The following is a 22,811-nucleotide window of genomic DNA, read 5'->3' on the forward strand; positions in this document are numbered from 1 at the left end:
ATGGGGCTACCTGCTCAGAAAAGAACCTTCTTTGCCCCTCCCTCCTGCGCTCTCAAAAATTTGTGCCTGGGTGGTTTGGTAGGTTGGGCGTCTGCCATCAGCTCAGGTCATTATCCCAGGGTCCTTGTATGGGGCTCCCTATTCAGTGAGTAGCCTGCTTCTACCTCTGCCCTTCCTCTTGCTTAGGCTCCCTTCTCTCATGCTTGCTCTCAAAATCTTTGGGGGGAAAAAATTTAAAAAAAAATTAAGAAATCATTTTCAGGGAGGAACTTTTAGCTATCCTTAGTTTTTTATACTGGTAATTTACATTTCCTTTCCCAAATGAACAATACTAACAGTTAACACCCCCAAAAAGGGTAGCATTAAGCAACTTTCCCCCTTGGCTTGATCTGCAGATTTGGAGGTAAAAACCACACCCCTAAAGGATGCTAACTTTCCCCATATGAAACCTTAATGAGGTACACACTGAAATAAAGGTGCTATTTACAAGTAAATGGGACTTGAAAAGCAGGGTAAAATCTGGGGCACCCGGCTGGATCCGTGGGTACAGCAGGTCACTTGACTCTGAGTCATGTTGGTTGTAGAGATTAAATAAAAATAAAAGTCACCTAATTTTTCTAGAAAGCTCAACTTTGCTCTGGAAATTGTTAAATATTCTCCATATAAGGACCTCTCCAAATGACAAGAAGTAACAATGTTTCCAGAAAGTTTCACTTCCTCAAGACCAAGTACAGACCTGTACTACAGTGTTTTATATATAGGTCACAGGGAATGGAAGAAAAACTAATTAAGCTAATTATTATACCTGTGTATCATGTTAGTCTTGGAAACATTTCAGCTGTTGTCATATGTTCTGTAACAAGAAATGGAATACTTAACGAGTCTAAATACTGTTATCCTAAATTTCTGCAATCTAATAAAGGGAAAGAAGAAAATCGAGCAGTTATCCTAGGTTTAGAGATAAATTTTCAATGATTTCTTCTCAGGATCTTGCAAGTCTGCTATACAGCTGAATTCTTTTGCCATACTCCAAAGAAATCTTTAAGAGCATTTGTGTAGGTATAGAAAATTGAATTCAACACTATCAAACTGTTTTGATAAAAATATACTCCAACCCAGTTTTTCTTCAGCTACTTTAATTATAAAAATCTATCATGGTCTCAAAAAAAAAAGAGAGAAGAAGAAAAGAAAAGCAGAAGGCAACAGTCTAGTACAAAAATTAACAACTGGAAGACAATTACCACCAACTAGATCTGACAACTAAAAATCATGTTCAGGACTCTGAAAATAAAAACAAATTAAAACAAAGCACTAAACCAGTAATTTATTTAATCAGGGATGTTTATCACCTAGAACTCTTTCAAATAACCAGTGTTTGATTACTCTTTAAAAAAAAAAATGCTAACAGGCCTGGAATCAAGGCTGTATTTTGGAAAAACTTTTATCAACAGCATTCCTGGTAAAGCACTATACTAACATGAACCATATTAACACTCTAAGAAAAAGCAACCAGGACTTCCCATCCGATATGGGTGAGTCTAACTAAAAAGGGGGAATGACGTCTATGGATCACAACTAGGTAAAGAACTGTGAAAGTATGTTAACAGTAAATAAAAGGTATCTACATCTGATAAATTTAAAATTTCTCTGGCTAATTTATATTCACCTTTCTGCTTAAGACATGAAGGTCAGAAGTAACCCACAATTAGGTGAGAACCAGATAATTATTCTGGAAAAGTATAAAAACCAACTATAAATGCTTATTTCCTTAAATCACCACCCAGTATTAATAGTGACCTCAGTGAACACCTGTAGTCATTACACTAGAAGTCAATTTTTGTCACTCATCTTTCATTATTGTACTTAAAAGGATGCAGGGACAAAACTGGCTAGTGAAAATCTACAATTTTAGAAATTACAGTAACCAAAACTTTTAATAGCCAGAAGCTGAATGTGCAGGGATTTTAACAGCTTCTACCACCTTCCCTACTTTTTTTTTTAAACAAGCCATAAAAACTGTGCTGGGTGCTTCTGGTTAAAGTGATTGCAAATTTGGCCTGTTATGTCGGGATCACTCTGAGATCAACTTATAAAGCCACATTGTACCCATAACCTACTATCCTTTTTACAAAAACCCAACTTACAAGTCTGCAAGTTGTATACTGCCAAAAACATGCATATGAATGTCCATTTATAAGAGCAGTTTGATTATTGATACACCGTATTCCTTCCATAACCTCTTAGCTATCTTTCCTTGTTCTAAACCCGGACAATTTTAGGCTTTGAAAAAATGCAGAAAGACAGAAGGCCCAAAAAACCAGAGCTCCCAATACATCAATAGTCTTAGAGGTCTTCTCTAAAGCGGCTCTCATACGCAATCTGACAATTCTACCTTAGGATACCAAGGACTCTCCTCCTTTGTTGGGATCTGCATGAAAGGTTAAAAATGACCATTGCAAACAATTTTTTTAGGACCTACATCTTAGAAAATCTTTATAGACTCAATGCAATGACTCATCTTTCATATTAAAGTCAGTACAGCAATAATCCCAAACTACCTTTAAGTAGCACATTTAAGGAAACTAAGCCACAAGACTGTTGCATTGTGATTTAATCTAATTGCACAAAAATTTGAAATTACAACTCCTCTGGATTTCTAAGAGGAAGGTTATGCATGCCTCCAATTCAATTCTGCACTGTTACATTTGAACCATATAGAGAATTTTACATCATGATGGATCAATTTAGAATTCCCATGCAACACCTCAAATTATAAAATGGAAGCAATTTTTAAAGCTTTGCAAAGGTCTCATGCTAATGATAAAACCCTTTTTTAATGGGTCACTTTGGGTTATAATGTACCATGTTTGCTATACTTTAAAAATGTTGGTCACAGAGTATCATGGTCTTTGAACTAGCTCCTATTCCTAAAAAATGGTTAAGTACGAACAATCACGTAGGTGACAACCAAAAGTTCCCTTCAGCCTCAATTGTGTTTCTTGTAAGATTTGTGTAACCAACTGATTTCCATGGGACAAGAACTATGGTAATAGTGGGTTCGACTGTTATACAATTATGCTAATATTTTATTAATTCAAAAGCACTTTACAAGAAAATATAAGTATGGCTTCCAATAGGAATGTTATACCTGGACTTGATACCAAGCTCACAGATTTTAGTTTTGCAAGGAAAAACAGGCTTTCAGGTTAAACAACAATTTGTAACCAAAACTTTAATCCCAAGGATTCTCACAAACATATTACAAATGACAGCATGAAAAAAAAAAATCTTGCACAGTAACTCAAAGTTCAGCTCTACAATGTACCCTTAAACTGGCAGAACACTGGTATCTTTAAGTTTCAAATTACCAAATAGAGAATGTTACAAGAGCTGTGTGTTCATATACAGCAATCATATAAGGAACTTAGGACCTAAAACAAAGTTAAACTAACTTTCTCGAAACTTCCAATTCTATACCAACTGGACACCCTGCCCAGTACGAAGACTAGTTGGATTCTTTTTTTTTTTAAACCTCTAATCTAGTTTAACAGTGCAGCTTAATTTTTACCTGCTGGCTTGTGTTCATACCAGCTTTTAAAGGCTGCTTATTTAACTACAGCTGCATACTATTATCCCAGCTATGGAAAGACTTCATTCAATTTTTGCCAGTTTTGTTCTCGTAATATTAAATGTCAAGGTTTAGCTGGGCAGGAGTTAGGAGGTTTATTATCAGTCTATGTAAGACGAAACTTCAAAGCAAATTCAATTTTGCTTAAGGGAACATTGTAAAGTAACAATTCTTGATATTACATGCCTCGTATGATCCATTCAAATCATAGAGAATTACATCTTTATGTGTCACTGTTCCAAGAGACAAACAAATGTGAACAGCTAAAACATCTTAAAAATGCACCAAAGCTTATGAAGTCTCAAACAAAACTTGAATTTTCTGTACATACTCCTGTCAAATGAAGTTATTTCCTGTACACCACTCCTCTTGCAAACTGGTCTTCTATTTCCTTTCATTTGATCTAGATCGGCTAAAAAAACAAGAACAAAAGTTACATGCATTTCTCAGTAACACAACTACATCAAAGGCTTTTATGGAAAAATAGTTAAAAATAATCAAAATGGCTTAAGATGACCAATTCCTGTTTTAACTATGTTATTTATAAACAGTCTAAATCCTTAAAGATCTTACCTACGAGACCTAGAAAAGGATCGGGACGGCTTGTGATTTCTCTCCCGAGACAGTGATCTCTCTCTCCTCCTATCTCTAGAAAGGGACCTAAAACCAGAGGAAGAAAATCAGGACCATTCAGAATTACACACAACAAACATCTGTACAAAGTCTTCAAAAACGAGAAGTTGGTTCATTCCTGCAACACTGGCTCTATAGACCACTTGATTAATTACTAAAGCCACAGTCTTTTTACCTTTAACCACGTCATTTATAGAACAGTTTAAGAACAGAATGTTGTCATTTCTGAGAACGTAACCAAAAAAGGTAGTTATTTACCTGCTCCGGCTGCGGGAGAAGCTTCTCCGTCTTGGAGATCTAAAAGCAGAAACAGGAAAATTAGGCTAATTGTCAATTAGTATTTATGGCGTGAGGCATTTCCCAACTTTTCAATCTCACTGTTGGGCCCAGTGATTGTGCCGAAGAACTGGCACCCATCGTCCAAAAAAATAAATGAAACTAAAAAAATAAAAAATAGGAAAAAAAAACAGAAAAGAAAAAAAGGCACAGAAGGATTAAGGAACCAAAAGCTCAAGTGTGAAAAGCAGGTATTCCAACCATGGATTCACTTTAACAAAGAATGCTTCACAGCAGATCTGTCCAATGCAAAACTTCATGTCAAACTAACTCCACTACCCAAACACCACACCAAAATATAGTCCCACAAGTAGTTCCAAAAACAGTACCATAAACCAGTATTTGGAACCCATGCAAACCTATAAGTCCACGACAAGACTTAGGTACCAGGTGGATAGTGTAATTTTGTGAAAACGCGCTAGGTGTAAAATACTGATGCCATTAAGTGCTACATTAGAACTGCATTTGTGATCGTCACATTTAAGAGTGTGTTTAGGCTTATAAAAAATTACCTTAAGCTTGGCCCACTTCACCCCCAAAATTTAAATTTTGAAAACTGTTAGTAAAACCATTTAAAGGTGATAGGATTCAACAAATTTTTGCTAGAAAGGAAAGCTAAATCTGTTAGAGTTATTAAAATTTTTAGTTTGGCATCTCACACATGCAAATAAGTTTCACTTGAAGGTCTAGTTACATTATGAGTTCCCTATCACCCTTAAAAGTTTTATTCAAGCAATATATATGTACGTTACCATTCAATTATGCACAGCCAGCCTTTGATCCAGAAAAAAGAATTACTTTAAGCCGCTTACTCCTTATTTTAACCAGCAGTAAACTGTATAAGCAGGAAAAACTTACTAGTTTTGGGTTTCAACAAGCTAGAAATGGTGAGGTGAGGCTGCCGGACTGACGGCCAGGAAGAATTTGCTGAAAAGGTTTTGCCAGATGTTGCGTTGGATTTAGTTGGTTGGCGAAGGGGGTGTTGTGGATTTTTCCTGCTTTTTTGTTAGCCGAAGGCTGCTGCTGTAGTTGTTGTGAAGACATTTGGTAAATAAACAGCTGAGCTGATTGGCCAGGAATGTGTGGGCGGTCGAGGTGGCTGCTGCCGATTTGGTTAAGGTTGGAGAGAAGGCTGAGAGAAAACAGCATGCTCGGGAACCAAAGGGCGGTGCAACCTGACGACTGGCCATGCCTGGGTCATGTGAAACGACACCAGCCAAGCTGAATGGGGCGCGCTGGTCACATGACGCTGAAAGGGCTAGTTGACTGGCTAATGCAGACTCAGAGGGTGGTGAGAAGAGACATGATGGTGACTCTGTAACGGGGTTCATTTTTATTAATAGATGGACCAAAAAGCACAAAAAAAAATGAAAAACAAGCCATCAGTACAACCATCTATTTAGCTAACAAATACTCTTTATTATGATGGGCAACAGTGTGTTGTTTTGTTTTTCAAAATAGCAAAAGGGGCAAGATTTTGAACTCCTATCTCCTAGAAGGACTTCACTCACCTGTAAGAGGTAAATTCAGTCCTATAGAAACTATTTTGGAGGTTTGAGGAGATGTGGAGTTAGCATCCAGACAATACTGCCTGGTCCAAGAATGATGCCATTTTCAATTATAAAAAAACTGAAATCTCTCCTATTTGGGTTTGAAGAATAGATGACTGGGATTACTTTTTTAGCCCCCTTTTTCGGTCAGTGACTTAAGTTAGTTTCAGAATGATTTCTACTTTACCAGTTGTAACATTACAACAGCTGCCTGGTTGATAAATACTACAACCGTGCTGATAGTAGAAAACACATTTTTGTGAAGAGCTAGAGTTGAATGTAATGTTTGTCATTATGGAGTCAAGAAATGGAAAAAGGCCTAAATTGAAGTATAAGGGAAGACTTGGAAAGATGCAACTAGAAGATGAACTAGAAGATAGATCCAAGATAGAAGTTACTGACTACCAACATGAACAGTGACCTAAAGACAAAAGCCAACACTCAGCACAACTCACATACCCCAAACTACACCCAGCCAATGTTTCATAAAAACCTCCGATTCTTCAAAGTTTAAAACCCACCAACGAACTTAAGAGAAATACCTGCTCCTATTAGCTACTCCATTACACCAATACCTCTAAACACGCTCTCAAGTACCTGCGGCGAGGTGGAGGACTTCTTCTCCGATAATCATCTCGAGGGCGACGACCCCAAGACGGAGGTGGGCCACGATTTCGACTTCTCTTTTCACCATTAGAGAGTTCCACTCTTACTCGGCAGCCACATAATGTTCTAAGGGAAGAAACATTATTACATTTAAACGAGTTGAACCAACTTTCTAAGAGATGTGTATTAAAGCAAAAAGCAAGCACTCCTATTTTAGCTTCTCGCAAAGTACACACCTCAATGTCTACAGAATCCTCAATAGCAAAGCAAGTTTTTCTAATAAAACAAACTTTCTTACATTTTAGTGCTTTGTTCAACTCCATGGAAATGGGGGAGTTTTGTTTATTTGTTAACATTTCAAGTGTGAAACCCATGGATTCATCCTCAAAGAACTAGTTCATCTGTACATCCTGCTGGGACTTTGAGATCCTGAGATCCCAACACCTGTTTATTGATCTTACTGTATGTGCTGGTCTTTCTCCTCCCTCCACAACCCATCTCCGTGCAAAGCAGTGAACTGAAGCATTTTGGCCATTTCACATCGCCATCACCCCTCAGTGGTCACTCAGTAACTGACACTTAAGGAAACTGCTGCTGAGAAAAGTAATCCCCCACCTCTTTGTTATTCCACATCTGTTTAGATAAACCATTATTTATTTGGACAATGATCAGGAAGAGGTGGGGACCTGGAAAAATCTTTCTATAATCTGCCTGTATAAATGACCTTTTATACAGCTTTGCAGTCAATACTCAGACCCCTTAACTTTTGGATCTTAAGTATTAACCATTTCCCCTGGTTTCATGAGATCCAATAGTTCTCAAAGACCAGGAAGGAGGGGAAGGGCAGCACCCATTTCCTCTAAGACTTAGGTGTTACTTATCAGCCAGTTAAGAGGACACCATAAACACAAAAGGAAATAGCTACATACTTCACCCTTCCTAAATATCTAAAACACGTAAATGATGATGGTATAATAAGCCCCATGTAATCATCATCCAACAATTGTCAGTCTGTGGCCATTCTTATTTGAAAAGAGTATCTGATTTCCAATGGTTTCAGAAACAACTCAAAGGTGACACCATAGGTGACACTTTGAGATGTAGATTAAAATGTTTTAATCACATTCTGGATGCAAAAATCCACCCACCAAGAACTGACCCACTAAACTTATTCTCTTCTCTGGCCACCAGAATAAAAGGAACCTTCTTGTGTATCTTCAGTAAAACTGTTCAGTCCTTTTTCATTGTAGCAAAGACTTATAGAAGTCTCTAATAACATTAACTTCAGATAGCCAAGAAGCCTTCTAAAAGCCACATGTCCTAGAAAATTTTAATATTAATATTTACCATCAGTATAAATTAGTCATTAAATTACCTCCCATCTAGTTCTCGGACAGCATCGGCTGCATCTCGGGGATCTTCAAATTCAACAAAAGCAAAGCCGGGAGGGTTTCTAGCAACCCACACACTTCGGAGTGGTCCGTAGTAGCCAAAAGCTCGTTCCAATTCAGTCTTGTTACCATTGTTTCCAAGATTACCTACATAAACCTTACAGTCCAATGGACAGGAATCACGATGCATTTCTGTAACAAAAAGAAATACCCCAGACATTAATCATTTATTTAATAATTGACACAGTTAACAACAGATCCTTAAAAAGGAATGCCGAAATACTAAAAACCAAACAACTACTACCCTCGAACCACCTATTTCTCTCTAATCTGTACTGACAAACACCAGGAAGCCAGCACAAATTGTATTAAGAAAAAAAGGTCTCACTGAAAAATCCAGGGAGGAAAACAAACACCGAAGGGGCATTTACTACAATCTCGGGACTGAATTAGGGACTTTTACAATTAATCTCAAAAATAAAGCTCTTCGAAAAAGTAGGATAACTTGCTGAAGCAAATCCTGGAGACACAAAACCCAAATGAAACAATGCTTAAAACACGACAGTAGTTAAGGCTGAGCCCCTTGAAAAATGGTACTAATGTGCCCTCCTAAACAAAAACTTAACCAGCATCACTCCTCAAGCAGCTTAGTGTTAAGTTTTTAAAAAATAAATGTACATCACAGTGCTATGAAGTGTGTAAACCTGGAGATTCACAGACCTGTACCCCGGGCCAATAATACATTGTATGTTTATTAAAAATTTTTTAAGAAATGTCCATCACAGCAGCACTATTCTCAACAGCCAAAATCAAAAGATAGGGATAATCAAAATGTGTTATCCACACAATGATTATTCAGAATGAAGTACTGATAAATGCTTCCAACATGAATGCAAACATGCTATTTACAGATGCCAGACACAAAAGTACACATGCTAAGATTCTACATATATGAGATATAGAACAAGTAAACCCAGAGACAGATTACTGGTTACCAGCAGCTGGGGAAGAGGGCAGGGGACATAGGGAACAGCTGCTTAATAAGGTACAGGACTCCTCAGGCGATAACAAAAATGGTTTGGAACTAGGGAGGATGGACACTCAGCACTAGGAATGTACAGATTTGCACTTTAAAACGAAATCTGTGGGATGCCTGGGTGGCTCAGTTAGTTAAGCGGCTGCCTTCGGCTCAGGTCATGATCCCAACGACTTGGGATCTAGTCCCGCATCCGGCTCCTTGCTCGGCAGGGAGCCTGCTTCTCCCTCTGACACTCTGTCTGCCTGTGCTCTCTGACATAAATAAATAAAATCTTTTAAAAAAAAAAAAATAAATAAATAAATAAAACAAAATTTGTTAATTTCACGGGGGGGGGGATTTCTTAGAGCACGTATTTACTGCCCTTTGGGGTCTTGCATCTGATAGATCTTCAAAAAAAATCACCTCGACAATCAATCAAAATCAACCTGTAGACCGGTTTCAACTACAAAAGAGTAGCCAACCCAATAACCCAGCTTAAGGGTTTCTCATAAACAGTACGCTCTTCGCACTCTTGGGCTTATCCAATTAAAAAAACTAGTCCAGACACATCCTATTTGCATGACCCCACCCTGTACCCTGGAGTTCTGAAGCCAAATCATTGCTGGAGATTGGAGATTGGTTTTTTAAGAACTTAGCCGTAAACCGTTTCAGAGTTAACTATCAACGGGAAGCTGCTACGAGAACAAGGCTACTCAAGCAAGATCCTCCAGTTAAAAAAAAAAAAAAAAGTGACAAGGTACAGAAAATCACATTAAAATTAGATAAAAATACAGGTGAGTACAGAAACCCCGTAATATGGATCAAAAGGTCCAATCTCGATTGGTGACTTCAGAAAAAATATTTCAGATTAGCTCCCAAAGAAAACGTGGGGGGGGGGGGGGAGGCGCCATAAATTGAAAGGCCGCAGCACGGAATACAATTCGGCTAGCGGCTCCCCCACTTCGCCTTAACTTTCGGGTAATCCCACTTCTCAATTTACCCCTCGCCCCCGGAGAAGTTTATAAACACCTCCACTTCGAGGCCCAGGTACATTCTCTGATGGGCCAAAAGCCCCCGCCACCGCCCCATGCCGAACGTCACAAAATGGCGGCGGCGTCTCTTTGTCTCAACCTGGCGCCGCCATTGGGCCTGGTCCTTCCGCGGTCCTGTTAGATGCCATTTCCCACTACATTCCTTTAGTAGCCGGTCACTTACCGAGATCTTGGATTAAAAAGCTGACGCTCAAATCAACACACCCTCGGATGGGTCTTCCCGCTTCCCGCTCCCCACCCCTCCCGGCTCCAGCAGATGCTCCCGCTGACCCGGCGTCCACGAAATGGCGGACCACCGCCTTCTCCTCGCCCCTATTTATACGCCCCGCTGCAGTCACATGATTGGACGGGCTCGTCCAATGAGAGGCGAAGGAGGCCGTGACGTTACAGCCAGAAACGCAACGAGAATCGCGGTTGCTGGGAGCGCGCTCTGGCTGTGGCGCTGGGACCGCGGGAGACCTAAGCCGCCTAGCTCCAGTCGACTCGGCCCTGGGGCATCCTCGGGTGTTTACGCGTGGACGTTCTCCAAGTTACCCTCAAGTCCCCTTTCCCTCTTCTCCGGATAGGCTGAGGTTTCATAACACTACTGTAGTCGCTCCCAAACACCGATTGAGCCGTTTCCTCCAAATAAGATTTAGATAGTAGATGAATTCGTTAATTACTTAATCCTCGAGAGCGGTTAGACTGGGATTAAGACCCTCGCGTTTACAAACGTGCTTTCGAGTTTCTCCCAAGGTCACTGAGCTATGTATGACCAAGCCAGCAGAGCTGCACACCAAGCTGTACCCGCCCACGTCCCACACTATGGAAAAGCCCGATCCCGGAAAGCCGGCCGGACTCTGGCTGGTTTCCCGCCTCTCACCCAAACCGAAGCTTTTGGCAGAGAGGGGTGGCGTCATTAGCCGGGACTCAAAATGTTTAATAGAAACTCAAAGGCCAATGAGACCTCACCTGGTGAGGTCTGGACGCTCACCTTTAGCAAATAACAGCAAAAGGAACTTCCTGAAGAAGAAATAGTTTCAATACTGGGCCCCCAGACGAATGCCAGGAAGGGCACCTCCGGCCTTTCTCCTCAAAGAGGCTAGGTTGCTACGTTGACTTGAGGGTGGGGCTCGGGTCCTTAGACCACTCACATCTTCCTCTGTTTTCCACTTCCCTCTAGAGAAAGAGAGCCACAAGAATAGTTAACTACTGGGAGAGAAATACCTCAATCGTGCTCCGAAAATGGTTAAGCTCTCCCTCTCTGGAACAGTGAGTTACGCTGGGAAGTTTGTCTGGTGTCCTGAAATCTACTCTCCTAACCCCTTTCAGTGCTGCCCGACTTATTGCTAAAATTTAAATCTCCCCAGAAAAAGAAAAATAGCAGTACCTTGTATTTTCAGTCACAAGGTGAAGGATATGCCATTATTTACTTACTGCTCCCAGATATTTTCTTTTGAAATCTTATCTTCTATTGTGGCTCTAAAATATTTATGCGTCGTTGGGGAAAAAATACAGAAATTTAATGGCTCTGAGCCTTAGTTTTCTCACTGTAAAATAGGAATTTCATACCGCAGGGAAAGAGAGGGAATGGGAACTACAGTTCTTGAACCAGGACTTGTGCTGGCCTAACTTGGGGTGTTTCCCAGGTGAGGGGGGATTTTAGCAAACCCTTTTCTCTTTCTCTTCTTACTTTTCTTCTCTTTATGTTTTTCTCTTCTGGCTCACTTATATTGCCTTGATTTGATCCCCTCCTCTGTGTAAGCTTTTCTCTTCTTTTAAATTTTATTTTCTTCTGCCAAAGCAAAAGCTTTAAAGGCAGACATTCCTGGATCTGAACTACCCAAGTCCCCCTACTTACTACTAAAGTATCTTGAGAAGAACCCCTTAACCTGTCTCAGAATTATTTTTTTCTGTAAAATGGGATAATATCAGCCTTGCAGGGTTGTTATGTGTTGTCTCTTCCTACAGGAACTTCAGCTTTTGTCTGTTGTGGTCACTCCTGCATCCCTGGGCCTAGAAACAAATCTGGCACAGAGCACATAAATATATTTTAGATAGATAGATAGATACATACATACATACTTAAGATTTTATTTATTATTTGACAGAGAGAGCACAAGCAGGGAAAGCAGCAAGCAGAAGAAGAGGGAGAAGCAGACTCCCCACTGAGCAGGGAGCCTGATTTGGGGCTCAATGCCAGGACCCTGGGATCATGACCTGAGCCTAAGGGAGCTGCTTAACCAACTGAGCCACCCAGGCGCCCCTAAACATATTTCTTTAACCATTTAATGACCTAAAGAAAGTATGTATGTAGATCAGTTGACAAACTCTATTCAAAAAATGCTCTTTTCAAAGAGTATCCTATTTCCTACCATCTTTCCTGTTTTTTTGGGTTAATGTATGTAATGCTCGTCCAGCATGCATCTTTCAATGGAGCAGTCTTAATCCCTCCAGCTGTATTCCAGAATGCATTTTGAACCTCCTACAGCCAACCACACACACTTTCCATCTTCTGATAATAGCATAAAAAGTGAATTATCCATTTAAATTATAGATTATTTTAATGTTACTTTAAATTTATTCAACCACCAACCACTCTTAAACCACATGAATCTTCAAAGGGCCATATCAGTATTTCTTGGTAGGGACAGGGAATAGGGATCATATATTGTAGTAAACATTTCTTGATTTCTTCCGGGGAACTACCTTTCTCATCGTAGACCCTGGTATTGATTCAGGGGCAGTTGGGTTAATTAAATCATTCCGGTGCTTAGCACTCCTTCCCCACCCCAATTAGTTCAGGAATGGATGAGCAATCCGATCAGACCAGTCAGCTGCTAATTTGCTAATTCTAGCCCTACTGCTAGGTCAACTAGAGGTGTGCTCACTTCCTCTGACTAGTGGCTCCTGAGCCTGGGCAGCCATCTTATTTCCATGAGGAAAGAGGCAGCCTGCAGTGGATCCAATCTGAAGGAAGGGAGAGAGCTGAGGGATGGAGAACAGAGTCCTAGAACTCTTGTTTAAGAAGCCCTGAACCCAGTTCCACTTCTGGAATTCCCTAATGTACCTTCCCTAACACCTCACCCAATTTGCCTAAGCCGGTTGAGTTGTTTTTATTTTTCTGACACTAGCAAACAGAAAGATTCGAAATACTTCACAGACCTTTCCTCTGAAACCAATAAACATATGTTAATTAATCCAATTAAAAGAGTTAAAAAAAAAAAGATTCTGAATACAGAAATTACTTTGGCACACACTTCTCGGTACCTCAAGTTGAGAATCATGGCACTGAGTTTTTTTCTGATTCGCAAATTCACCCCTTACCAATTTCCTAAGCACTTTTTTTCTTTTTAAGGGAAAAAAATGACTGGTGGCCAGGCATAAATATCTATGTATAAGAATTAATACTTTAGGGGCGCCTGGATGGCTCAGTGGGCTACACCTCTGCCTTCAGCTCTGGTCATGATCCCAGAGTCCTGGGATCCAGCTCTGCATTGGGCTTTCTGCTCAGCAGGGGACCTGCTTTCCCCCCCACTCTCTGCCTCTGCTCTGCCTACTTGTGATCTCTCTCTCTGTCAAATAAATAAATTAAATCTTAAAAAAAAAAAAAAGAATTAATACTTTAGAGGCACCTCGGTGTTGCAGTCGGTTAAGTGTCTGCCTCCAGCTCGGGTCAGGGTCATTGGGATTAAGCCCCTCATCGGGCTCCTTGCTTAGCAGGGAGCCTGCTTCTCCCTCTCTTCTCCACTCATGCTCTCTCTCACTATTGCTATCTCTGTCTCTCTCTTTCAAATAAATAAATAAAATCTTTTTAAAAAATTAATACTTTAAGTATTTGATTGACTTCAAGTATAGAAAAAAATCTAGTAAGAGCATGGGCCATGATAATAGTTCAGTAACTACTTGGTTCAGTGACTGTACTGGCAGGAAGCAGATGGCACATTCAACAAAGAGTTAACTGAAGAGGTAATTATTTACAGGGCTAAGGAAACCCGCTTGGGAAGGGTTTGCTCCCTGTGGCAGTTCTTAGACCCCGAAGCAAGAAATGGAGCAAGATTACCAAAAGCAGCCAAATGCTATGGCTATGAATAGAGACCACTCTGGCCTTATGTAGAGGAACTGCAGCAGCCCAGTTTGGGGAGGGGGTTTGTGAGTAGGGATGTTTGGAAGTGGCATAACTGGACTTAACCTCTCTTCCCATATCCCCTCTTTTAATGGTGACTCCCACTGCCCAAAAGCCATCAGGAAACCTGAGGGCAAGAGAGCTGAGTGATGCAAGCTTAGAGCTCACAGGCACAGAGCAGGTCAGAGAAGACCAGAAAACTGATTCAGCACTGTGTTGTCCAATACAGCAGCCATTGGACACACATAGCTATTTGAGTCCCAATTTACATGTGCTGTAAATGTAAAATACATGCACTTAGTGTATAAAGAAAGAATGTAAAATATCTCATTTTTATATTAATGGTATATTAAAATGATAATTTTTTTATGTATTGGTTTAAATAAATGATATTATTAAAATTAACTTCAAAGGGCGCCTGGGTGGCTCAGTGGGTTAAGCCGCTGCCTTCGGCTCAGGTCATGATCTCAGAGTCCTGGGATCGAGCCCCGCATCGGGCTCTCTGCTCGGCGGGGAGCCTGCTTCCTCCTCTCTCTCTGCCTGCCTCTCTGCCTGCTTGTGATCTCTCTGTCAAATAAATAAATAAAATCTTTAAAAAAAAAATAAAAAAAAATAAAATTAACTTCATCTCTTTCTCCATACTTTTTAATTGTGCCTACCAGCACATTTAAATTACATGTTTAGAGGAGCCTGGGTGACTCAGTTGATTGGGTGGCTCAGTGAATTGGGCTTCTGCCTTCTGGTCAGGTCTTGATCTGATAGATAGTTTGTGATCAGGGTAGATCCTGCATCAGGCTCTCCACTCAGCAGAGAGTCTGCTTCTCCTTCCCCCTCTGCTCCTCCCCATTGCTTGTGTGCACTTTCTCTCTCTCTCTCTCTCTCAAATAAATAAATAAATAAATAACATATTTTTTAAAAAAGATTTTATTTATTTATTTGACAGACAGAAAGAGATCACAAGTAGTCAGAGAGGCAGGCAGAGGGAGAAAGGGAAGCAGGCTCCCCACTGAGGAGAGAGCCCTATGCGGGGCTTGATCCCAGGACCCTGAGATCATGACCTGAGCCAAAGGCAGGTGCTTAACCCACTGAGCCACCCAGGTGCCCCTAAATAAAATCTTTTTTAAAAATTTAAAAAAATAATAAAATTACATGTTTGACTCACATTATATTTCTATTGGATGGTGTTGATCTCAAGGGACAAATGAAAAAAAACCACACACAATTATGATTAATAAACATTTAAAAACTCATTCTATTCCTGGACAATTACTTGAAAATAGTGTTTCTGAAAATTATATCATTTTAAGCTTTTTTTAACCTAATTGCTTTGATAGCTAACTTTTCTATGCTTTTTTTTTATATGATTCCTTGAAATAGTTTTGGGGATCATATTACATATTTAATAATCATTCATTCATTCAAAAAGCATTTATTAGTTACCTTCTATTTTCTAAATGCCAAGATGGATTTGGAGGAAAAAACAATAAGCCCAAACAGAGCCTCAGGCATCTGACATCATGGGTCTAAATTCTAATATAGGGGGAATTACAGGAAGAATGACACAAGCAGTTGTGAAATTATTTATGTGCAAAATGGTCCGGAGAGGGAAATGGTGCCTTAAGACTATATCATAGGAAGGCCCCCTGGGTGGCTGACTTGGTTAAGGGCCCAACTCTTGACTTCAGCTCAGGTCATGATCTTAGGATTCTGAGACTGAGGCCCGAGTCAGACTCTGTGATCAGCATGGAATCTGCTTGAGATTCTCTCTCTCCCTTCTATTTCTCCTCTTGCTTCCTTTCTGTCTCTCTCAAATAAATAAATAAATAAAATATCTTCCACAAAAAAAAAAAAAGAAGAAGAAGAAGAACACATCATAGGAGGAAAAAAAAAAGAGTGTATCATAGGGAAGATTGGCCCAAGAAGGCTTTCCAAAGGAAGTTATGATTGAACAAAAGCAAGAGGGCAAAATTTGTGAGAGGAGTGAGAGAATGTTTTGGAAAAGGGTACAGAATGTGTAAAGTTCCTGTAGTAAGTTAGAGGAGTTAAAAAAAAAAAAATCCAATGTGGCTGCAACACAAAGAAATAATTTGAAATTTTATTAATATGTAAAATATTCATTTATACAAGTATCAACAAGTACTTACCAAGTGCCTACTAAGTGCTTTCAAAGAAGAAAGGTGAATCAGTGACAAATATTATGCAGCCATAAAAAGGGATGGGTTTGTGCCATTTTTGACAACATGGATGGAACTGGAGGGCGTTATGCTAAGTGAAATAAGTCAGACTGAGAAAGTCAAATAGCATATGATTTCACTCATATGTGGAATTAAAAACAAACCCAAATGAATAAACAAACAAAAAGCAAAATCAGACCTGTAAGTACAGAGAATGTATTTGGTGTTTGCCAGAGGAAGGTGGGTAAGGAGATGGGCAAAATGGATGAAGGGAAGTGGGAGATACAGGTTTCCAATTATGGAATGAATAAATCATGGGAATAAAAAACAGTGTAAGGAATATAGTCAATGATACTGTAATAACATATGGTAGCAGATGGTAGCTACATTTTAGGGTGAAAATAGCATAATGTATAAGCTTATCCAATCACTATGTTCTATACCTGAAACTAATGTAACATTGTGTGTCAACTATACGGTGCCAATTGGTTAAATGTCTGCCTTTGGCTCAGGTCGTGATCCCGGGGATCAAGACCTGCATTGGGCTCCCTGCTCAGCGGGGAGTCTGCTTCTCCCTCTACCCCTCCCCCATGCTCATGATCTCTCTCTCTCTCTCAAATAAATAAATCTTTAAAAAATGTTTTTGAAAAGATTGATCAGTCACATTCAGTCAATCAAATTAATTGAGTATTTACATTTCTCTGAGATAGGCTGAGAGCTGTTGTTATAATGCTATGTTAGACGTATGTGCACCAAAAAAAAAAAGAAAAGAAAAGGTATGTACCCACTAGACTTTCTCCTCCTCCACATGGAATGTTCCAGGAGACAACTGGACTTTTTCTTTTTTTTTTTTAATATTTTATTTATTTATTCGACAGAGATCACAAGTAGGCAGAGAGGTAGGCAGGGAGAGAGAGGGGGAAGCAGGCTCCCCAATGAGCAGAGAGCCCGATGCGGGGCTCGATCCCAGGACACTGGGACCATGACCTGAGCTGAAGGCAGAGGCTTAACACGCTGAGCCACCCAGGCGCCCCTGGACTTTTTATTTTCAAAGCAGGGCAGGGTTCTTGTACCTGGAAAGGAATAATGGTTGATTCTGGGGTTGGTTTTTTGTTTGTTTGTTTAAGATTTTATTTATTTGTGTGCAAGAGACAGAGAGCATGAGCAGGAGGAGGGGCAGAGGGAAAGGGAGAGGCAGATTCCCCACTGAGCAGGGAGCCAGACAATGGGGCTCTATCCCAGGACTCCCGGTCATGATCTGTGCCAAAGGCAAATGCCCAACCGACTGAGCTACCCAGGTACCCCTAATTCTGGTGTTTTGATTAATATTAAATTAATCAGTCTCAAATTCTTGAATCCATTTCTTTTTGTACCGTTAAGCTAAACTTCCAATCATTGTTATCTTATTTTCTAAAAACTAATGTTTCATAATAAAATAAATATTTCCCACTGTCCTTAGATAAGTCTTTAATAGAATCAGAAATTTGGGATGCCTGCCTGGCTCAGTCAGTTGAGCATGCAACTTTTGATCTCAGGTTGTGAGTTCAAGCCCCATGTTGAGTGTAGAGATTACTTAAAAAAAAAAAAAAGGTAATAGAATAAAAAATTAATCAGAATTACCCTAACCAAACCTTATACACTTGACTGATTTAATTCCTTTAAATATATCCAGCAACATTTGTACATTTAACACTCTGAATTTTCTGAAACATTGCAAAGGTCTATCATAGCAGACTGAGAATTCTAACAAGCAAGATCTCTGGTGTTCATGGATTGGAAGGCTTAATATTGTTAAGATGGCAATCCCACCCAAAGCAATCTACAGATTCAAAGTAATCCCTACCAAAATTCTAAAGGTTTTTTGCAGAAATGAACAAATCAATCCTCAAATTCATATGATTTCAGAAGAGGCCCCAGTAAACAAAAATATTAAAAAATAAGAACAAATTTGGGGTACTAACACTTCCTAACTCCAGAACCTACTATAGTACTAAGCTATAGTACTCAATAGACTGTAGTATTAGCACAAAGATAGACATATAGACCAATGGAATAGAATTAAGAGTCTGGAAATAAACCCATACATCTGTGGGCAACTGATTTTTGAACAAGGGCCAAACCTATTCAATGAGGAAAGAATAGTCTTTTCAACCAAAGATGTTGTGACAACTGAATATCCACAAGCAAAAAAAAAAAAAAAAGTTGAAATCCTACCTCATACCATATAAAAGAGAATTAACTGCGAATTCACCAATGACCTGAGTATTAGATTCCAAACCGTAAACTGTTATAGGAAAACATGAGGGTAAATCTTCATAATCTAGAATTTGGCAATGGATTCCTAGATATGACACCAAAAGTACTAGCAACAAAAGAAAAAACAGTGAAATTGAACTTCAACAAAATTAAAAATGTTTGCATGTTAAAAGGCATTATTTAAAAAGTTTGCAGGCAGCTGCTCTGTAATAAAGAATTTGTCTGGTCAGTGTCTTCTCAGTCTCCTGACACTGAGCTTCTAAAACCCTTGGAATTTCCTGAGCAACCAGCCCTACTGCTGGGCAGAGGGGGGTGGGGGTGGGGCCTGATGATGAAATCAATCATGTAGCCAGTGGTTTAATCAGTTAAACCTATATAATCAAACTCCCATTAAAAACTCTAGGCTGAGGGTGTCTGGGTGGCTCAGCGGGTGAAGCCTCTGCCTCAGGTCATGATCTCAGGGTGCTGGGATGGAGCCCCACATCGGGCTCTCTGCTCAGCAGGGAGCCTGCTTCCCCCTATCTCTCTCTGCCTGCCTCTCTGTCTACTTGTGATCTCTCTCTGTCAAATAAATAAATAATCTTTAAAAACAAACAAACAAACAAACAAACAAACAAAAACAAACTCTAAGCTGAAGCTCAATGGAACTTTCCGGTTGGTAAATATATTGATGTGCATGGAGAGTGATGTACTCTGATTCTATGAGGAGAGAGCCCAGCTCTGTGTTGGGGATGCTCCCCTCCCAGTACTTCCCTTATGCCTCTCCCTGTTTGGTTCTTCCTGACCTATATCCTTTCTTTTTTTTTTTTTTTTTTTTGGTAAGGATTCTCCATACCCCATATGGGATTGAACTCAGGACCCTGAGATCAAGAGTCACATGCTCTACCGACTGAGCCAGCCAGGCACCCCATGACCTACATTCTTTATAATAAAAATGGAACTGCATAAAAATGGTTTCTCGCATTCTATGAGTCACTCTTGTGAATTATCCAACCTAGGGGGTCATGGAAACCCCTACATTTGTAGCCACATGTTCAAGAGTGCAGGTGGCCTAGAGACCTCCAGATGCTGAAGCTGGTGTCTGAAGTGGAAGTTGTCTTGTCAGGAACCGTACCCTTAAACCTCTAGTTTCTGACACTAACTCTGGGTGTCTAATATCAAGCTGAATTGCAACAAGTGGAGCTGAAACGGAATAAGAGCCTGCAGAGCAGAAGAAAATATTTTTCAGGGGCACCAGGACGGCTCAGTCGGTGAAGCATCTGCTTTGGGCTCAGGGTCCTGGGATCGAGCCCCGTGTTGGGCTCCCTGCTTGCAGGGAACCTGCTTCTGCCTCTCCTTCCTGCTCATGCTCTCTCTCGTTCTCTCTCTCAAGCAAATACATACTATCTTTAAAAGAAAAAAGAAAGAAAATATTTTGCAAATCACATATTCGATAAAAAAAGAAGTCATATATCTGGTAAGAGTCTAATACTTGGAACTAGTATAGAGCACTCTTACAAGTCAACAACAAAAAGATAACTCAATTTAAAAAATGCCCAACAACAAAAAGATAACTCAGTTTAAAAAATGAGCACCTGAAAAGATGCTCAACCTCATTAATTATTAGGAAAATGCAAACCAAAATCACAGTGAGATATAACGTCACACCCATTTGGTTGACTATAATAATCTTTGAAAGGAAAATGACAAATTCTGGGGAGGGTGTGGAGAAATCAGAACCTCATACACAGCTGGTGGGAATATAAAATAGTACAGCTGCTATGGAAAAGTTTTGCCATTCTTCACAAAGTGGAACATAGAATGGCCTTGTGACATAGTCTCACTTCTAGGTATAGACCCAAAAGAATTGAAGACTGTTCCTCAAACAAGTTCAGGCACATACATACAGCCGCTGGATTCACAATTGCCAACAGGCAGAAACAGCCCAATGTCCATCAATGAATAAACAAATCATGGTATATACATACCATGAAATACGATTCAGCTACAAGAAGGGTTAAAGTACTGGTATATGAGCCTTGAAAACATGCTGAGTGAAAGAAGCCAGGCACAAAAGGTCACATACTGTATGATTCCATGGATAGGAAATATTCAGAATGAGTAAATTCACAGTTAGAATGCAGACTGGGAATTGTCAAAGATGAGTGGAGAGCAGATTTTTTAAAGATTTTATTTATTTGAAGAGAGAGAGAGTGAGAGAGAGTGGGGTGTGTGGGCACAAGTGCGGGAGGGGCAGAGGGGAGGGGGAAACAGACTCCCCTGCCAAGCAGGGAGCCTGGCTTGGGACCCTATTCCAGGACCCTGGGATCATGACCTGAGCTGAAGGCAGATGCTTAACCGACTGAGCCACCCAGGGGCCCCGGGGGGGCAGATTCTTAATGGGTGCCAGGTTTCCTTTGGGGATGATGAAAATATTTTTGGAGTCTTCTAAACCTCTAAGAGAACTCTTATAAATGTAATATAATAGGCTGAATATTTGTGTCCACCCCCCACCAAATTCATATGTTGAAATGCTAATCCTTGTGATTGTATTTAGAGGCAGGCCTTTAGGAGGTAATTAGGTCATGAGCTTGGAGTCCTCATGAACGGCATCTGAGCCCTTAAAAGAAGAAGCTAGAGGACTCTCTAGCCCTCTTTTGACTATGTGAAGACACAGAGAAGCGGGAACATATAGAGACATATAGAAACATAGCAAATATGAACAGGGGACTCACCAGAACCAGACCAGGCTGGCTGGCACCCTGATCCTGGACTTCCAGCCTCCAAAACTGTGTGAAATAAATTTATGTTGTTTATAAGCCACCTAGCCTACAGTACTTCATTAGTGCAGCCCAAGCTAGGACATTTAGTAAGTCAAATCTATACAAAATAAAAAAAATTTAAAAATCAAATAAATCTATAGATATGATACATCAAGGTGTTGACTCTGGACCAGCATGTGGGATCTGAACGCTAAGTATTTGATGACATTAAGGAATTACAATTAATCTTTAAAGAATTTTAACAATACCATGCTTATGATTTTTAAAGTGTCTGCCTTTTAAAGATATGTGCTGAGATACACATGAAATGATATGAGGTTCTAGATTTGCTTCAAAATAATATGGGGATGGAGGAAGTGGATGGGAGCACAGATCAAGCAAGCTTAGAAGGGTTAGCTGAAGCTGGGCAACAGATATGGGGTTCATTATACTCTCCTGTCTACTTTTATTATATGTTTGAAATTTTCCATAATAAAAAAAAAAAGGAGAGAAGCAGAAAGAGGAGAGTGGAAAGAAAAAGGGAGAAGAAATAATTATTCTGCTGCTGATGTCATAATACTGTAGCGTTTTATAGATTATGGCTCATTTAGGGGCACCAGGGTGGCTCAGTCGGTTAAGCATCTGCTTTCAGCTCGGGGCATGATCTCAGGGTCCTGGGATGGAGCCCCAAATTGGGCTCCCAGCTCATCAGGGAGTCTGTTTGTCCCTCTACCCCTCCCCCAACCCATGCACACACAGACGCAATTCCTCTCTTTCCAAAAAATAAATAAATAATTAAATAAATCTTTAAAAAGAAGAATCTGTGGATTACAGCACATTTACATGCAGTCATTCAGAGATGATAGATGAGCTCCCAGCTTCTTGGTAAACCTCTTCCCTCCCAACCACAAGCCTGACTGCCTTGGGACCGAGGCCAGACTGACACATAGAAAACAATAAATGTTCATCAGAAGCGAGTATGAAAGCTCTCGTTCCCAGTCCTGCCCACACTTGCCCAGAGGCTCTGCAGCGATCAGTTCCTCTCAAGCTTGGCCTGAGAGCAAAGACAGACTATAACATAGGGAACCCTCACAACAGCACCTCTTTTGCTCTTGGTCTCTTTCCAGCCTCTCCAAGCCACACAGGCACTAATCTTTCACCTTGGTTTTCTCTGGGATTTACCTGATTTATAAAATGTTAATTGTACACTTGAAACAAGTAGAAAGTGGGATACAGAAGGGTTAAGTAAATTGCCTGAGGTCACACAGCTTGGAAGGGATGGAGATGGGATTCAAACCTCAGGTCTGGCTTTGGAGACTGA

The 22,811-nt window shown here is 40.1% G+C and overlaps 1 protein-coding gene across 1 annotated transcript; it reads right to left on the bottom strand.

Moving 5' to 3' along the window:
- Positions 1 to 2,594: 2,594 nt before the first annotated feature.
- Positions 2,595 to 10,499, bottom strand: SRSF3 (serine and arginine rich splicing factor 3). Its single transcript, XM_032862361.1, has 6 exons — positions 10,378 to 10,499; positions 8,129 to 8,336; positions 6,745 to 6,879; positions 4,520 to 4,558; positions 4,202 to 4,288; positions 2,595 to 4,040 (listed from the first exon to the last, which is right to left on the bottom strand). The coding sequence occupies exons 2-6, from the start codon at positions 8,332 to 8,334 to the stop codon at positions 4,013 to 4,015; spliced, it is 495 nt and encodes a 164-aa protein (XP_032718252.1). The 5' UTR covers positions 8,335 to 8,336; positions 10,378 to 10,499; the 3' UTR covers positions 2,595 to 4,012.
- Between the last annotated feature and the right edge of the window lie 12,312 nt (positions 10,500 to 22,811).

Source organism: Lontra canadensis, unplaced genomic scaffold, assembly GCF_010015895.1.
Source record: "Lontra canadensis isolate GAN:19392208 unplaced genomic scaffold, GSC_riverotter_1.0 scaffold23, whole genome shotgun sequence".
In the NCBI taxonomy this organism is placed as follows: Eukaryota; Metazoa; Chordata; class Mammalia; order Carnivora; family Mustelidae; genus Lontra; species Lontra canadensis.

Coding starts and splice junctions, on each gene's coding strand:
- SRSF3 (XM_032862361.1), bottom strand. CDS start 8,334: ATGCATCGTGATTCCTGTCCATTGGACTGTAAGGTTTATGTAGGTAAT. Junction 4,559..6,744: donor AGTCCTCCACCTCGCCGCAG/GTACTTGAGAGC, acceptor TTCTGCTTTTAG/ATCTCCAAGACGGAGAAGCT. Junction 4,041..4,201: donor TCCTTTTCTAGGTCTCGTAG/GTAAGATCTTTA, acceptor TTGTTTTTTTAG/CCGATCTAGATCAAATGAAA.